At 41.1% G+C, this 18,303-nt stretch overlaps 1 protein-coding gene and 1 long non-coding RNA gene across 2 annotated transcripts in view; one reads left to right on the top strand and one right to left on the bottom strand.

Moving 5' to 3' along the window:
- The window catches only part of LOC126419239 (uncharacterized), a 549,653-nt gene that overhangs the window by 61,437 nt on the left and 469,913 nt on the right, over positions 1-18,303 (top strand). The window lies entirely within an intron of this gene.
- LOC126419238 (scavenger receptor class B member 1) overlaps positions 1-18,303 on the bottom strand; it is a 417,921-nt gene that overhangs the window by 305,693 nt on the left and 93,925 nt on the right. The window contains exon 2 of the mRNA XM_050086384.1: positions 15,894-16,623. Within this exon, the coding sequence (XP_049942341.1) occupies positions 15,894-16,044 (151 nt within the window). The 5' untranslated portion in view covers positions 16,045-16,623. The remainder of the gene's footprint in view (positions 1-15,893; positions 16,624-18,303) is intronic.

The raw sequence follows: 18,303 nt of genomic DNA, 5'->3' as shown, positions 1-18,303 counted from the left end.
TCAGTAAAGAAATAAAGAAAAATCGCAGAAGGTTTCGTTGCACGGTGGTTTAGCAGGTGTAGTAATTAGCGCACCAGTAAGAAAATAAATACTGCAGAATATTTAGGAAATTAAGTTAACGACAGTTTCGATCACAAATATTTTAAAACGTGGCGAAGTTCAACAATACTAAGAAACATGAATAAACACTTCCACTACAAAAATAGTGTAATGAGATGGATTTACAACTGCCGCAGCACGCGCGATGTTTAAACTTGTTACTTCTTTGCTACTATCTGTATTCGCAACATTGGATAGCGGTGTTCAGTGCTAAGAGCGGAAGCGGTCATCTGCAGTGTCATTGTGTAAGATAAAAAAGCTTCAAGGAAGGATAGAAAATGGAGTTAAGAGAAAGCATCTACCTTTGCAGGAAAGGAGCCAGTCACGTCAGGGAGCTGCTTAAGTTGTCTGCTAGCCATGAAAATTAACTCTCAACCTGCCCCATCGAAATCTTGAAAACTGTGCAGCGCGTAGGTCAAACACTCATGAAAGGAAAGATTGTTCATTTCCTTGACCACAATGGAGGCATTCAAATTTTTGCGACACGTAAGTGACTGATAGCTCAAAATCTGCAGTGGTACGCGTCAGGACATGATTGATCAAGAAAAAAATTAGGATTTTCATTTCACTTAAGCACAAGGAATGATTCAACTCGATTACTTTTCCGTGTTTCGGAAAGTAAAAAAACCCTGATCTTTGTTGGTTCTCTTGCACGACAGTAAAATTATTCCATATGCTGACAACGTGTACGATCTTTCATCAATATGTCACATCGTATTAATGTGTCTGTTTTGTATGGGGATTCGTTTACGAAATGTATATGTGAACTGAGTACGTTATGACTAGTATGCGTGAGCAGAACACTGAGCGGCCGCAATAAACGGTCATGTCGTGTTTTCAGTAAAATCGCGAATGGCGTGGCAAGCATTCTAAAGTTAAGGATGAACTGAATATTTACGGGACCCTGGAGTTTTTAAGGAGAAAATGAAACGATGCTGCGATTCCTCTGTCACGATTGTTTGTTTCAGCTGATATTACAGCTGTTTCAAAAGTAATGATACTGTATCACTCATTTCCTGTTGGTCGCAATTGCCATCGTTTTTGACACTGACTACCAAGCGTTAGATTACGAACGTTTTTCTCTTCTTCCAGTAATTTGTAGATTTTCAGTACACTCTCATTTTCTTACAATGTTTTCTTTTTATTACCATTCCATACCCTTTCTCATACAAATGTTTTTAAATCTTAGAGATATAATTTAATATTTATCTCTTAAAAATATTTCCTCCCTCATTTCTTTGTTTTTGTCAAATTCTAGATTTCTCCCATAGAAACTATCTAGGATTTACCGCCTCATAAAAAGCAGAAAATTGTATTGGTTTACTGCACTAGGAGAGAGAGAATCTTCGTCTTCTCCCAGATTAAACAGACACTCATAAATACCCTTTACTGTGTTATTTCCCTGACGAGGAATGTTTGAGACATTAGAGACTAAAATTATGAACCTCATGTATGAAAAAAAATCCTCTCTTTTATCATTACTGTTGTTCATGGAGTAATTATAGTTATTGCCATAATAACCGCTTTAATGTTAACGTGTATTTAACTGAATAAGAAAGTCTTTAGTATTGTGGAAGTTGAGGTCAATGTTTTCTAAAAGTTTTATGTTTAGTTCCTGAAGGCCATAGCCTCATTGTAACAAATAACCCAATAACTATATATACAAAAATAAAATGAATATCATATGTGAAGTAGAAAAATGATAACTGAATGCATTGTATGCTCTCCTATTCAGAACGAATGCATATAAGAAATGTTTGAAGCCTCGAACCTCCCTGTTCATTTTTCGATATACGTCCCCTCAGTACAGAGAAATTTATTAAAGGACAGCTGTAATGTACAAACAGTAGTATCACGTGTCATGTCGGCTAATGTTTAAAAGAGTGCAGACGTGGATGTCTGCTGTCACCCTTAAACTGCTTTGGACCGAGCGCTCGGAAATCGGAAGCAGAACATGTTCAGAAACTGTAGCATCACCTAACAATCTGTCATTAGGGTACTGTATACATAGTGCTGAACAGTGTCAGCAGGTAATATTAGGTTACTAGAGATACGACGCTAACTCAGGTTTAGTAGCGTGACTGAAGATTAGCTGTGCGATTGTTTACAAGCGCCACCCTAACATTCACGTACAGTGATATCGGTCGTAGTATCACATAATGTTTTTAAGTGGCAGAGAAGGTTGAGAAAAGCCTACATGGAGGTGGTTTCGAGGTTAGTACATCGCTCCAAGAGCCCACTGTGCACAAGCGTAACTAATCTGCATTTCGATGCAGTAGAAAGGCGACAGTCTGGCAGAAATATTCTCTTCCGCCATTTTTGCTGTCGTTCAAGTTCCGCCTACGCTGCCGCCCCCCCCCCCCCTTCCCTTCCCTACCCTTATCTTCCCTTCCCTTGCCTTCCCTTCCGTACCGTGCGGTAATGAAACTGCAAAACTATAGGCCAAATATCAGAGTTAATGCTGTACACTGTTCTATCTTCGTGTTCCTGGTGCTACAACAGTTTGACAGCTGTTATCAGTAAGACGATATTTTAAGTGTAATATTTCGTGTAAAAACTGATTTTCTTAGGATTTCTTAACTATATAAAATTGTCCTGATACTGCCACAAAAACTAGCCATCTATAATGTCAGTTTCAGTTTCAGCAGTTGCTGTCCTAAAATAGTCGCCTATTTTATTATTAATGCCTATCGTTTCCAGAAGCTCTTTTCTAGCTGTTGCCTTGCATCTTATCTGCTTGAGGCATGGTCAGTTATTTTTCAGCCTAAATAGCGAGAGCCATATAGCTACGGTAAGTTTTTCATTCCCTTATGCAACTCCCTCAGCACCGCCTCATTTAATTGGACTACAATCCGTTAGAATTTTGATTGCCATTCATCTTATAACCTCTTTTCAAGACTTCTACGTTCCATTCAGCCCTACTTCCCAGTACTTTGCCGTCTCTAGTAATATTACAATGAAATGGGCAAACATCAAAGTTTTTATCGCTTCTCCCTGAAATCCAAGTCATTTACGTGCTCGAACAACATGAGTAGAAACGGTCGTACGAAAAAGAAAAAGTCGATGAACCACGAAGGAATTATCCGAAGGGGACGGAAATTGGTAGAAGCGATGTACATGGGCAGACAAACAAATGGTTACAAATGCAAAAATATTGGGCGATTCATTAAAGAGAAAGGGGTTCGCAAATTGAGAAAGTCAGTAATTCGATGGTCCACCTCTAGCTCTTACGCAAGCAGTACTCGTCTTGGCACTGATTAACAAAGTTGTTGGATTTCCTCCTGAGGGAAATAGTATCAAATTCTGTGCAATAGGCGCGTTACATCGACAAAATCCAGAGCTGGTTGGCGGGTCCAGTCCATAATGCTCAAAACGTTCTCAACTGGGAAGATATTCGACGGCACTGGTGGAGCAGGTACAGATTCGGAAGCACGAAAGAAGTATTAGAAACTCTCATCGTGTGCGGGCGGGAATTATCTTGCTGGAATGTAAGCCCAGGTTGGCTCGCCATAAAGGGTAACAAACGTGGGCGTAGAATATCGTCGCCGTACCTCAGTGCCGCGGTTGACAACCAAATGGACACTGCTATGAGAAGAAATGGCACCAAAGACAATCACTCCTGGTTGTTGGGCGAGAGTCAAGTTGATATTCCACCGATTTCGAGCGTCTCTAGACACGTCTTCGGCCTGAGATCTCACTGACTGGAGTGAAACTGTCTCCACTGTTGAGTCCCACTTCGAAATGAGCCCCAATAACCAGAGAAGACGTGTCTGGATTCCAGCCTGACTGTCGCCCGCCATACGGCCCGGCAACCAGGAGTGACGATCTGGTGTGGTATTTCATTTCCTAACAGAACCCCTTTGAAATTTTCTGGCAGATTAAAACTGTGTGCCGGACTTAGACTCGAACTCGGGGCTTTGTCTTTCACAAGCAAGTGCTCTACCATCTGAGCTACCGAAACACGACTCACACCCCGTCCTCAAAGCTTTATTTCTGCCAGTACCTCGTCTCCTACCTTCCAAACACTACAGAAGCTCTCCTGCGAACCTTGCAGGACTAGCACTCCTGAAAGAAAGGATATTGTGGAGACATGGCTTCGCATATCACCGCATATCAGCGCACACTCCGCTGCAGAGTGAAAATCTCATTCTAGAACCCCTTATGTTGTCACACGTGGTATCCTTACGCCAGAATGGTTCGGCGACGATATTCTGCACCCCGTTTTGTTGCCCTTCATGGCAACCCATCCTCAGGGTTACATTTCAGCAAGATAATGCTCACCCCCACACGACGATAGTTTCTACTGCTTGTCTATGTGCTTACGAAGTCCTACATTGGCCAGTAAGGTCGTAGGGTATCTCCCCAGTTGAGAACGTTTGGAGCATTATGGACAGGGCCCTCCAGTTAAGCATTTTGGCGATGTAACGCACAGATTGGATAGAATTTGGCATTATTTCTCTCAGGATGACATCCAGCAACACTACCAATGAAGACAGCGGGGGCCAACGCATTACTGACTTGTTCAGTTTGTGAAGCGCTCTCTCTCTCACTCTCACTCTCTCTCTCTCTCTCTCTCTCTCTCTCGAATAAATCATCCATTTTTCTGAAATTCTAGTAATTTGTTTGTACATGTACATCGCATATACCGAATTTCCGTCGCATTCGGATAGGATCTTCGTGGTGGATCGCTTTTTGTTCTTTTGTCTTAGAGTGTATTACTTAAATACAAATAAACAGCCGCCATGGAAGTGTTGTCTATATGATCCCTTCTACACGCTATTGTTTATCGTCAGTATGGTTTGTCCACATGCAGTTACTAAGCAAATGAACTGGTAAATACACCAGACTCACTATCGGGAGGAGTGTTCATTATTGCAGTTGACTAATTACAGTTAGCTATTGCACTACAGTAAATATGCAAGGTTAAGGTGATTATCGCAGTTCTCGTTAAGTGGGGATCAAAACAATTACTGAAGTCACTTTAATGAAATTTGATTATTAACTTCAAATCCCCCTCCTACCATCATCATTGTTCTTCCGTACTTCCCACCAATAATCCTTGTCTTATTCTAGACAATGGTCTGCACTTTTAACCCCGAAGTGGTGGGTACGGTAAACTCCAAGCCCACCACAGTTCGCTTTTTCTACCTCGTAACTTTCTTCACATTCGATTAATGGACGGCGACGGAGTTGTTCTTGAGTCAGAGGGAGCACAGCAAGGTGCGCGGGTTAGTCGTTTAGCCGCAGTCCTGCCATCTGGCCTCAGCCACGCCTCGTCCGTTGTCTCAGGGACGACGTGTTGCAGCGGTCGGTTAGAACACCTTCCACCTGACGTCAGCAGACCTGCGGATGTAACACATTTTATTTTTGTACGAAACGGAGTCTGTGCGAGGTTTGTTTGTCAGCTTCGCCGTGGAAGTTTTCCACAGCGCCCATCTGGTTTTTCCAGTACTCTGTGCAGTTTATCGGGTTACCGAGGAACGTGCTACTAGCGTGCGCTAGTTTCTTGTAGCATTTCTAAGAAGTACTTGCTGTGGTCTTCCCACCACACTGTACTGAACCGTATCAGATTTCCGAAAACATATTTTAAGGGATCTGCAGGAGTCTTACGTAAGAGGCACACGTGACTCGTTTGAAGCGTCGGCGGAAACTACGGGAGACCGGAGTGAAGACAATTTAACAGAGGCTCTAATCGTGAACGAGGTCAACATCGCACGCCACTCGCGCGCCGCTTCAGTCGGCGGCAATTACAATCACGCAACGAAGTCCCACGCAGATACGCACCTTTTCTAGGAAACTAGTCGAGTCGTTCGTGGGAGGAGAAAGGGGGGGACGAACTGTGGGTCTTAGAGCAGCACTTGCAGAGACTAAGTGGACCAGCGCGTTCACCTGAAATGACCTACTCATACGAATAGGGTTGTCGCGTTCCTAATTCGTCTACGTTTCTTGTAGCTGATTTCTATCAAATAAATTCTTGAGATTGAAATTTCGTTTTTAAAAAAATCACAAACATATACGTTGCTAAAGGTGCAGTTGTTTATTGAAAAGCTTTTGAATATATTTACAGTCAAACAATTCAATTAGGTTTGAAGAGAAATTACACATTTCAGTAAAACAAACAGTTCCTGTATGTAGAGACTGTTTCCTTATCAGATTCCTCAGATTTTGTTAGCACAATATGTATGTGATTTTTGCCGTTTTTGTAGCTAATTTCTGTATCTTATGCTGAATACGAAGATCATTACTGAGTGAAGAGAATACTGAACAAAAAGCTCGTAGTGCTAATGGAGACGTCGGAGGTATTTCATGAAACGAACTGATAAGCCTTTCTGAAGTGTTCGATGCAAGGCGTACGAATTTCACGCGGAAGAATTACTTCATTGCTTCTTCCGATTAAGGTAGCGCAGTGGTTAACACACTGGATTCGGATTCGTGAGGACGACGGTTAAAATCCGCGTCTGGCCATCCCGATTTAGGTTTCACGCGATTTCCCTAAACTGTTTAAAGCAAATGCTGGAATCACTCTTTGAAACAATACGGCCGATTTCCCACACTGATCTTCCGTAATTCGAGCATGTACTCTGTCACGAAAGACCTCGATATTGACGGGACGTTAACCTAATTTACCTCTTATTTTATTTTGTTTTTCGTACATGCATCTTTATATACTTGCGATGAAGTGCTGGTTTCGAAAGGTGCTCGACGTTGTTAACATTTATGCTCCATCATCTAGTTTTGATACGCGTCAAGGATGCCGTGTGTGAGTATTTAGAGATGTTGGCACAGTCCACGGGAAACGGTCGTTTAATCATAGAATCATTACTGGAATGAGGTAAATTGAACATTTGCTTACAAGATGAGACCACGGCGTCCGGATCACGGATTTACTTCCAAATTTACACACATTTATTAGTCCATTAGGGCAATTCAATGTGCAAGTAGGAAGGCGTACTACTAAGGCGACTTCAAGAAAATCGCAAGGAAAGTTCCACGCGTCAATGATGCAGCGATGCGTTTCGACCCGAGAACGAGCTGTCGGCGGTGATGTTAGTGGCGTTCAAGTTCCGTAATCGGTTTATTTATCGCTGGATCCAGTCCCACTCAAGGTTCGTTTAATATCCTCTTCAATACCAGTCCTCTTATTTCGTAGATATTACATTCGAACGGCAATATGATGAAAAGAAACGTGAATTTCCATGACCTTTTATTGAATTTGCAATGTTGTTTGGCTGTTTACTAATTTTTATTATTACAACAAATATCATGCGATTTCTTCTATAGGCAAGTTAAAAACTTTATCAAGCACCTTCAAACTTACTCGTATGTGATTGAGAACGAACAAGAAACTGCTTTTCGTGAAGATGTTATTAAAATACATTCACGCGTACGTCGCCAATATTCTACACAGATATTTACGAAAATGGTGTGTTACAGATGTCTGGCCAAGGAAGTCTACTAGAATCAAACACAGGCCTTAATTTGAGTAAGAAATTTCTGGCAACGTACGTTTGGACCACAGCATTGTATGGTAATGAATCATGGACTGCGAAAAAACCGGAACACAAGAGAATCGAAGCATTTGAGATGAGGTGCTACAGGCGAACTTTGAAAATTAGATGGACTGATAAGGTAAGGAATGAGCTGTTTCTGCGCAGTGGAGAGGAAAGGAATGTGTGGAAAACTCAAGTAGAAGGGACAAGATGATAGGACATCTGTTAAGACATCGGGGGATGACTTCCATGGTACTAGATGGAGCTGTAGAGGGCAAAGAGACTGGAATATATCCAACAAATAATTGAGGACGTAAGTTGCAAGTGCCTCTCTGGATGAATTCATGGCGGGCTACATCAAACCAGTCAGAAGACTGATGACTCCTCCCATCCCAACTCCCGCCCTTAAAAAGAAAAAGTATCTTGTAGGCGGAAGAACGGGATAGTTTTCAATATGACAACAGATATCCACTCTTCCTTAAAAGTTCTGAAGATTCCTTGCGCATGCGGGAAAATATCATTCATTCCATGTAGCAGATGTTTTCTGCGTCTATATAAAAAATACCACCTGCATCTCGTAATGATGAAACGACATCCGACGATTAATCGTGCATTGCCCTCATATTCTGGCATGTTTTAACTCATTACATTACTGAATAGAATTTTGTATACCTTTATGTATCGATGTTTCACTTGGGCTTTCCTAGCCTGACCCTCGTCCTAGAAACTTGTGTCTGCAGATCGAAGCGTCCAGTGCTAAGCATTTCACGGTACATTACGCAACTGCAGATACAAGGGATTTCGGAAATCACGACATACATTTTCAGGAAAATTCCCTGCGTTTGGCAGTTTACTTGTCGATAGTTACAATATTTCTTGTGATGATAAAAATTATAAGCAACCAAATAACATTGGAAATTCTGTGAAGGTTCATGCAAATGTATGAAATAATATGATTAGAGAACATACAAAAAAAAAGAAAAAAAAACAAAGGCGGGACTCGATCGAGTGAGTCACAGATTACGGAGCTTGAACGATGGCCATATGACCGCCGCAATCTCGTGCTCAGGTCTCAACGCACCGGCACATCACTGACTCGCAAAACTTCGCTAGCCATTTCCTCGAAATCGCCTACGTAGTACACTTTGTTACTTCCACATTAAGTTGTCCTAATGGACTATATGGGATGTACAAAGTTTGACATAAATCCGTGATCCGAACGTCGTAACCTCCCCTTGTAATCAGAAATGTTTACCTGTATGGAAACCAATCTGAAAGACATGGGAACAAGATCACTGCTGTAAAGACTCACAGAACTCAATAAGCTTCGTAAACCGGTCGTGACTGAACAAATAAATCTGTTTACAACTAAAGCGGTTTATTATCTGATTTTCCGATAAACTTCATCATAGATCCAATAATAAACGGTGAATCTGAACAGCAATGGATGCGATTCCACAGCTCTTTAGTAACCATGTGAGATTTATTATGGAGAGATGCGGAAAAGATGTGAGATAAAACAGTTTAACACGTGAACGTGACCTATGCGTTGTTATTTGCATCGAATCAGCAGTCGATGGACCGAGACAATATGCAAATGGACCGGTGGAGGAGTTAACCCTCTCGGAACAGCGTAACCTTCAGACACACCTTCTGTGTGCTGTCACTACATGTGTTGGGAAAAGTACAGCAGACCTTCAGAGACATTACTGCGTTTTTACTGGAAACCGGCTGCAGTCCATTGCCACGTATCCTTGACTTCCTAACCGACCGGTCGTGCAAGCAGAGCAAAAAATAGACCGAACGTCGCGGAAACTTCCTATGGGTTTCCATTGCAGTTATTCGTGAGTATGTGGACCTGCCCAGAACGATTATTGGGGCCGTTGTGCACTATTGATGTGTACGTGCGAAAGAACAGACACCATATATATGACTCGACGGCCCAAATAATCCGATATCTAAATTTCAGAAAAGTTTCCGGCTCCTTACACAGCAAAAGACGAATAACATCAACTGTTTCAGAATTGTGAAATGTGCTCAATAGAGGAGCCATGACGAAATATAATGGATTCTGAACAACAAAACAACAATAGACATGGTAGAATACTCTGAAAACTTCTGTCTTTAACTAACTCTGGCCGTGGAAGCCTAAGCACTTTTACCTGTTTATTAGTTTCACTTATTTTAGAGTAATTTTAAAAAATAGCTATCTCCTTTATAGCAATATTACATGCTGTTCGCTTTGACACTAAACAAGACGTCAAACGTAGCAAGATTATTATATTATTATTATTATTATTATTATTATTATTAAACATCTGAATGATTTACTCGGTAATTATTACTGAAGAGTGGAAACGGAAAACGTTCTAAGTGCGTTTTTTCAAAAGACTTTTTTCAGTGCTGCTGTGTTGTCGGCACTCTGTTTTATGTTCATAGACTTGAGCCACCTACCAAACCATGGAGACAAGCATGCGTTAGTGGATGGCGCAGGGTTTTTTTGCCAAAGTATGCTTCCAATTTGGAGTTCATGAGAAGTGGTTTCTGTTGACTACTGTTATATTACTTGAAAACCTAATGATGTATTTCTGTACTTGATAAACTGAACGTAGCGTATCACTATTAAGAGCACTTTAAGCAAGAACTTTCTTCCTGCTTTTTTGTCGAAAATTGACATTTTTGAGACTGTGGCTGTGTACAAAATCCAAGATGATTCTTGCAAAGAAGGAAACAGCTGTAAGTCATTGTTAATGATACTATTTATTTAAACAAATAGCGCCGTTACCAGTTTCGAACCAATAAGTTTATCTTCAGGCGGCTATTCACTTTTATATTACGTCTGTTTTTGTTGACAGTTGTTGGAGAAAAATAGCCAAGACCTAATGCAAACAACAAAAAATTTAACACAATTTGAACAGTCATTTCACAATTTGCCTAAGTAAATTTGCATAAATAAATGGCTGGTTGCTGTTTTCTTTTCAAGAACTGACTGATAATCATCTTATTGGCACCTAAAACCAGTCAGTATCCTGGTATGGCACTTAACATTTTTAATGAAGTATTTATTTTGTAGTTTGTCTCATGTTTTGCGGTGAGCAGCATAATTCAGTGCTTTCAGAATGCATTCTGAACTTTTTGCATACAAATCAGGATCTACAAGGAGAGAGGCATTGTATTTCATTTACCTGTCAAAAGTCAACTTAGGTAATTAGAACGTTTCCCCATTCACACTCTTCAATTGTTCTCACGATAGTACGTCGGATGTTTATGTGACTGAGCCACAAGTAGGTTTGTAAATAATATTAAGTAAGATGCAAGACTCATTCCAAATGTGATTCACCATTCGGTTCGTTATTAAAGCCCCGTTTCTACACCTGCGTACAACTGGAACAATTAAGAAAATAAAATATGCCACACCGCAAGTCTAGAATACAACCTACATAGTCGACGTTGACAGTCGTTCCGAGGTACTGATATATCAGACATCTTGTTTTACATGCACGTATTTTCGCCTTCAGAGAGCGACGAAGCTGTGACGACCCAGCGAGTCGGTCCCTTGTCACCGTTCTTGCCGCGGAACCGAGCAGCCGCCGCTAGAACAAATAACAGGTGGCAGCGTGCAATTTGCTAGCAGTCAGCTCGTCAGCGAAACGAGTCTTTTGAAGGCGGCCGCCATTGTCATACCCGTTTCACGAAATCCACGGGACTGCTCGCCCTGAAATCCTCTAGGTGTACAGAAACTCAGTTTATCCCGATAGCAAAACAGCTTGTAGGTGACCAAGGTACAGAAAATCATGTGCCTGGTGTCCTAGCTAACACACTAGTTCGACGGTGTTATTCCCTAATTATTTTAGTTAGCCTTATCAATTTAGCTGTAAACTGAATGAAACTAGGTTGGTTCGGATGGTAAAAAATCGCAAAAAAATCTCAAAATTGAACATTTCATGTGTATAAATATTTATAGTAGTTGATGAAAATTCTATAACGCTTAATGAGAGTAATAAAATGTATTCTAGGGTTTTGGGTGTCCATTAACACATTTTAATGTTGTTGTGAGAAAAAGTGAGTTTCTCATCCCTTCAATTTTAAATGAACTACGTTCACTTATTACGTTAAAGACATTTTAATTAAAAATTAGTAAATGTTTTTATATAATTATAAAAGACCGCATTGAAATGCTCCAAAATTTGAAGGTAGCAATAATTTGTTGGTTTCATCATTTCATAACATAAGAAGCAAAAGTAACGTTTTAAACAGCTAATTGGATGTCGATGACTAAATTTAAAACGTTACATTTTAGATTCAATTAATATTTCACACTATTATTCTAAAATCACGCGAAAGTAGGTATTTGCTTTTTTTTACATTTAACAACTACGTCGCATATTTTTGAACAGGGAACTGCCACAAAGTATGCTCGACTGCAGTCTATCCCCGATGAATGAGAGTGTCACCAGCTGTAGGGGTTCGCTATTAGATTGGCGTGCTTTCCCATACAAGGATACTGTCTCTCTAGATGACTAAACCTCAGAATGCTGTTTTGAAACCATGCTTCGATAGATCTAAGTGGCAAGTTACTCAACTGTTTTTCTGGAACCGCGTATCTTATATTTTTGTCCTCGATTTAGCAGACCTGCATGGACGTAACTGCATCCCGTCACTCGACACCGAAATAAAATAATGTCCTTACGTAAACAAATTGTCAGCAAATCCTTTGTGACACCGCTTAGTAACAGTTCTCGTATTCGTTTGCACTTTCTCAACAGTCGTTCGACTTGTTTAATGATCCTGACTATCACATCTACTAATCTTTTCATCGCAGCCTAAGTGCTACACTCAGCATCATGTGTGATATCTTCCACATTTTCTAATCTTCGTCTCCGCCTACAATTTTTGCCACCTGTTCTGTGTTCTGGTGCCAATTTAAATATTCTTTGATGCCATAGCAGATGTTCTGCTAACTTGTTTTGTCACTTGGTAAGCGTCTTACATAAGCTTCTTTCTTCCTATTATTTTTAGTGCTACATTTTATCTGCTCACTTGATTTTTAACATTTGATAGCAAAATACTTTGAACGTTTTGAGTTTCTCCTCCTTCAGATTTTCGACAGACCTTTCACTAGCTTGTGGTCCAGAATACATTTTCAGGAATCTGTTTCTAAGCTCCATACCAACATCTGATACCAGTAAAAGCCTCTGTGTTTGAAGGAAGCTTTTCTTCGCTTGTGACACTCACTCTATCTTCGTGCTCGGGTATCCTGTGTAATCTTAATTCCTAGTTACAATTATATTACTTCTTCCACTACTGTAATAAAACAGTAATAAACATTTATTTTTTGTGTTTCCCAAATTTCATAAAGGCTATGTGCATCCGGAAGTTTAACTGTAACTTTCTTCGTATTTTACCGGATATCTCACCTGGATTCTAAGCAGAACAGTTTGTGTAACGCCGTAGGAGACTGATTCTTTCAGTAGTATCAAACGAGTTTCTTTAATGTCATCCTTTCCAATACTGAGACTAACATTTGTATTACTTCTCCGTCAAACTGCTTGTTTACCGAAAGAATAATTTGTGATTGCAATTACAGTGTACGATGAATTATCAGGAGTACCACCCTCTTAATGCAATCTAAACGAGTTTTGGAGTTAGCTTAACTGCCAGCGCGATATGAACCAGCTATCTTTCTCTCTGAGAAGAGCCAAACGCATTTCCAGTTCGATCGGGGGATAAAACTGATGCACATTTATAGTTTACATCCAAACGTTACCTACAAAATTTTCGATGGTTTGTTAGATTTGTTTCGCAGATGTTTACCACACTAGTGCAGTTACAGGAGGGGCAGAATGTGCAGTGAACAGTGTTGCCATCATCATCATCAGCCAGCAAAGCTTTTTTTCACCGATGCACTTTTCACAGAATACGTTTCTATAACAGAGTGGAGTGCAGTGCAGTGCAGTGCAGTGCAGTGCAGTACAGACTCTGATGTTTATGATAAACTGAACTAATTACTCTTTATCAGTACACCGGAGACCGACGTTGCTTATATGAAAACGCTCAGCAAACAATTCCTATCAGCCTAAAAAAATAATTTTCAGCGTATTGTGTGCTGTAGTGAGACTCCCTGACAGACTGAAAATGACTGCAGATTCAAGATTCGATCTGAAACCCTACCGTTTCGCAGGCAACGATCTTACTATCTGAGTTACGACCTGCCCTCACGTATGTAATGCTGTCAGTAAAGCACAAGGGACCTGTTGCGAGTCCCACCCCGGCACACATTTGTGTCTGTCAGTACTTTTAAGGTACAGTGTGTTTGTGGCACTGAGAACCGGATGATAGTACACAAACATTCACTACAGCCATGGCTCTGTGTTTTACGTCCCAGTGGGTCCTTAATGCATTGATAAGTATAGTTCCCAGAATGAAATTTCAGTCTGCAGTTGTGTGTGCGGTGTGCGCTGATAAAAACTATGCGCCGGACCGAGACTCACTCCGTACCTTTGCCTTTTGCGGGCAAATACTATAGTTGTCAGGATATAGCAGTCAGTGCAGCCAGCGAGTTTTGTTATTCGCATTTTTGTTGGAGCTGAATCAGATGAATAGTTTAAAAGAAAAGAGAAAAGGATCTGTGATTACACGGAGCAACAAACAGCTGGATGACATTACGATTTCAGATTCTTTGCGCGACCGTCTCACGCGATACACAACAACGTGGCTAAGTAATTATAGCTATAGTCGATAGCAATAGCCTGAATTTTTGTAGATAAATGGTTAACCGTGCGTACAGACCTACCAGTAGTTCGCGTGAAGACTGCAGCCGTCCTATGTCCTAAGTTAGTTGGGTCCAAGATTAAGCACGGACGTCAGCTATGTATGGGCTGTGTGCGAACCAGCCGCGTCCCATGCACCGGCAGCGGCCACGCCCACAAAGCCGTTCGCGTTGTTTTTCTCCTCCTCGTCTCTATGCCAGGTCTCCTTTTACCGCCTGCAGCACCCCCACTTAACAGTTACGACAACAGGTCGCCAGAAACGACTTTGTCTGGCCTTGTTTTGCGTAGGAGACTGAACTTTGCTAAGAACGTATCAGAGGTGGACAATGATTATTTGTCGTGTATAACGAGCACAGGTTCTCCAGCAGATTGTTAAGGAATGATTCATTGTAATTGCCACCAAAGCTACTATAGTGAGTATGCAGTTACACATTTCTTAAGAGGTTATGTATTGTTATGTACCATACGGGAGGGTAGTATGTTTGTTGCATAACACTTGTCTTTATTCTACTAACATGGACTAGCGTTTTCAATGTACAGTCCTGCAGTAGTACATTTAACTGTTTTATTAACAGCATGTATAATGAATCAGTGAATGTTTTACTTACAAACACCATACACTCACGTATATTAATCTGCAAGTGTTTGAATACAATTTAGGCAGAAGACAAATGATATAATTAACCGAATGAACTTCTCGGTAATGTGCCTTGTCGTTGATATAAATAATTGAAAGAAGAAAAATCTGAAAAATACTTCAGAGCCAAGATCGCACTTAAACATTTATTTTGAATTACAATCTACAGGTCGCCCCATGATCATACTGTCTAATGTATGAAAATAAAATTTTCTGCCCTGCCTTTTCATTTTGTGGTGAAACAAAGGCTGAACAACAAGAGCATCTGAAATTTTTCTTTAAAACTGTTGAATCTGTTAAAGGAACAAGTTACGTATATTGATCATGTTCCGAGAGATCTAAGGAAACTTAGTGCGTAATGAAGTCTAGTAGCACGCAGAAGCTGTACTAAAGATGATATGAAACACTTTAGTCACGTAATTTGATTTGTGTTGTTCCTCACATATCCGGATAAATAGCTTCTAACGTTGATATCTAAGTTTTGCTTATGGAGTACGTATCATTTATTAGGCATTTAGAACTACATCGAATTGTTCAATACATAGTTGTAAACAATATTCGACAACAAATATACTCTTCGAGGAGATCTATTATTGAGCTCTACACGTATTTCCGTACATTTCATAGTATAACATCCGGAGATTTCAATGCTACGTTAAGACACGAACTCCTACAGTATAGGTTTGGTAAACAGGCAGAATTCAATGCAAGTCTAGGACACGAACACTTAATGTTCCTTCAAAGTTTGTGTATTGCCACTTGTGAATAAACTGACAGCAGACCATGCCGTACAGGAGATGTACCCCCGTCAGAGGACAAAGAGGTGGCACAGAAAGAGAATACACTAAAATGAACAGACAGATACAAAGGAGCACCTCATAGTGTGTAAGCACTTACCATGGTTGATCTTGCCCTGCTCGGAGATAAGCATCTGAATCGGGGAGACTGTGTCACCATTAGCTGGCGTCCTTTTACCAGAAGGAGGAATACCGAAGAGGCGGTTCTTGGCTGACCGACCAACTTGCAAGTACTGCTTGTGTAGGCCCATTTCTAATGGCTCCTGTTGTAGCAGTTATCAACAATAGTATATTCACTTATTAACCACTAGGCAGAGAGTAGTAGCTGCGGAGTAGCTTTCACTCTTCAGTTAATACTTGTCACACTTTCGGAGAACTGGCCTTTTGAGGTAGTGCAGTGAAAAACACAGCGCGGTCGCGGAAGACTACAGCGTTTAATAGGCGCTCGTCACTAGCTACTTTAGAGTCACGGCTGCTTAGGGAAGATGCGGTGGTCGCTAACTACTCGCGAAAGAAAGAGCGTGATTACTGGTCCTGGGAGCGGTTACGGAGAACAGCGGAAGGCTCTCCATCCGGGGTCCACTGCACTTCACTGGCGCGGTCCCGTTGTCCCGCGGTATCGCGGTGCTCGGTGGAGCGTCGCGGAGATCCCGCTGCGCCGTCGGCAAACCACCTGCGGAGGCGCGCTGTCGTCCAAGTCTTTGCTCCAGAGGGTGCGCTGCCGGCTGGTGGCCGCTGGAGCTGTCTCGGCTTCGTCCTGCTGCGGCCGGCTCTCCCCCGGATGGCCAGAGAGAAACTGCGCCCGAGCCGAGTGGTGGGGCTCGCCTCGTCTGCAACACAGGGCACCCGCTCCGCGTCACTCTCGCGACGGCAAGTAGGTCGTCCGCCGTGGACCCACACTGACACACACACACTCACACACACACACACACACAGACGCGTGCCCAGTGCCTCCGCCGTCACGGCCCTGCTTCCAATTACACCCCCGTTACTCACCGTGACGTCCTTAGGAATTCCCCACCAGCTGCGTCTATATGCGACGCGATATGTACCTGTCTGGCTGGAGACGGCCTTGGCGGAAAATATATGGAACATGGCGTGTTGCTGACTTATTAAAAGAAAACAAGTGACGTACGTTCTTTTGTACGAGAACTTCTGTCTAGTTCATCACTGCCTACCTCACACTTCCATAGCAGAAAGTGAATACGCTTTCGGCAGAAGTTTAGTTCAGATCACAGTTCGGCCATTCAGAATAGTGTTAGGATTACCATCTTGCCGGAAAAAAAAGCTACTGTACTCTCGTTGCGTAGAACAATGAACTATTTATTTTTCTTGCGATACAAACTTCACACAGCAGAATTTAATCTTGTTTATTAATCGATATCTATTTCGAAATGTACGAGTTAACTTGGATTAATGTGGAGCGTTACTTGAAAACGAACCGTGATTATGAAATAATAGTTTGACTGTCAATACTTGTCTGATGCTGATGATGCCTTCGGTGATACGAACTCGACAGCAGTTAATACATCATATTAAAGACAACCGTGTGAAGCGGAAGTAATAAAAAAGTGCATAAATAGTTCAGAATTCTCCGCGGCGAACAGAATACAGGTTTCTGTTTTTCTGTAAATTACTCGGACGATTCCTTTCGAAAGGCCGCAGCTGGTTTCCTTTTTCCATTCTTGAATAAACTGATCTCATGCTCGGTCTCTAATAAGCTGGTCTGCAACGATACAGATATTCCTAACTTCTTCGCCTTTTTAAAAATCTGATGTCGAACACTATGTAGCAGATCACAATGGTTCACACCTCCCCAATAAACTATAAAAAATCGATGTCGGTGATTAATGAATGAATACTGCTGCACATTTGAAAATTAGGGATGTTCGTTACAGATATAAGAACGCGTGTGACAGTGTGAATTGGATATAAGCACATAACTGCCATCAATTAATTTCGAAATATTAGTTTATATCCATACTAGGTTTCCAAGACTTTTCAGGCTTACCTGCGGATGGAGCATACAGAAATTACATTTATTCGGGAGGTGGTGCTAGCAACTAGCTATGTGGCAAGAAGTGAGGAAATACATTAAAATATCACCATGACAACGTCGAAGAACGAATTTGTTTACTTACTGCTGCGGTAAATAAAGAAATTCGTTTTTCGACTCAAATTACCTTTTAACTATCAGTTATGATGATACACTAAGGTATTTCTTATATGCGTGTCAGGGACAGTTCACAACTGCATGTTACGAAATTATGTATCCAGCTTCCTTATGAATTTCATAAGGTTTGGAAACTAGTTTATGGAAATAACAAATATCACAAAAGTGACTAGTCTGTAGCAGTACACACACACACATTATATTACGAAATACTGGAATGATATTAAACTATTATATACATAGCACAATTATAAATATAGGATGCAAAAAGTGTTTTCTATTTTATTTTTATTGTGTGCATTAAAATTCAGTCCAGGCAAACACTATTTGCAGGCTA

Source organism: Schistocerca serialis, chromosome 9, assembly GCF_023864345.2.
Source record: "Schistocerca serialis cubense isolate TAMUIC-IGC-003099 chromosome 9, iqSchSeri2.2, whole genome shotgun sequence".
Taxonomy (NCBI): Eukaryota; Metazoa; Arthropoda; class Insecta; order Orthoptera; family Acrididae; genus Schistocerca; species Schistocerca serialis.
Note: the sequence above shows the minus strand (reverse complement) of the source record. Positions and strands in the feature narration are given on the sequence as shown.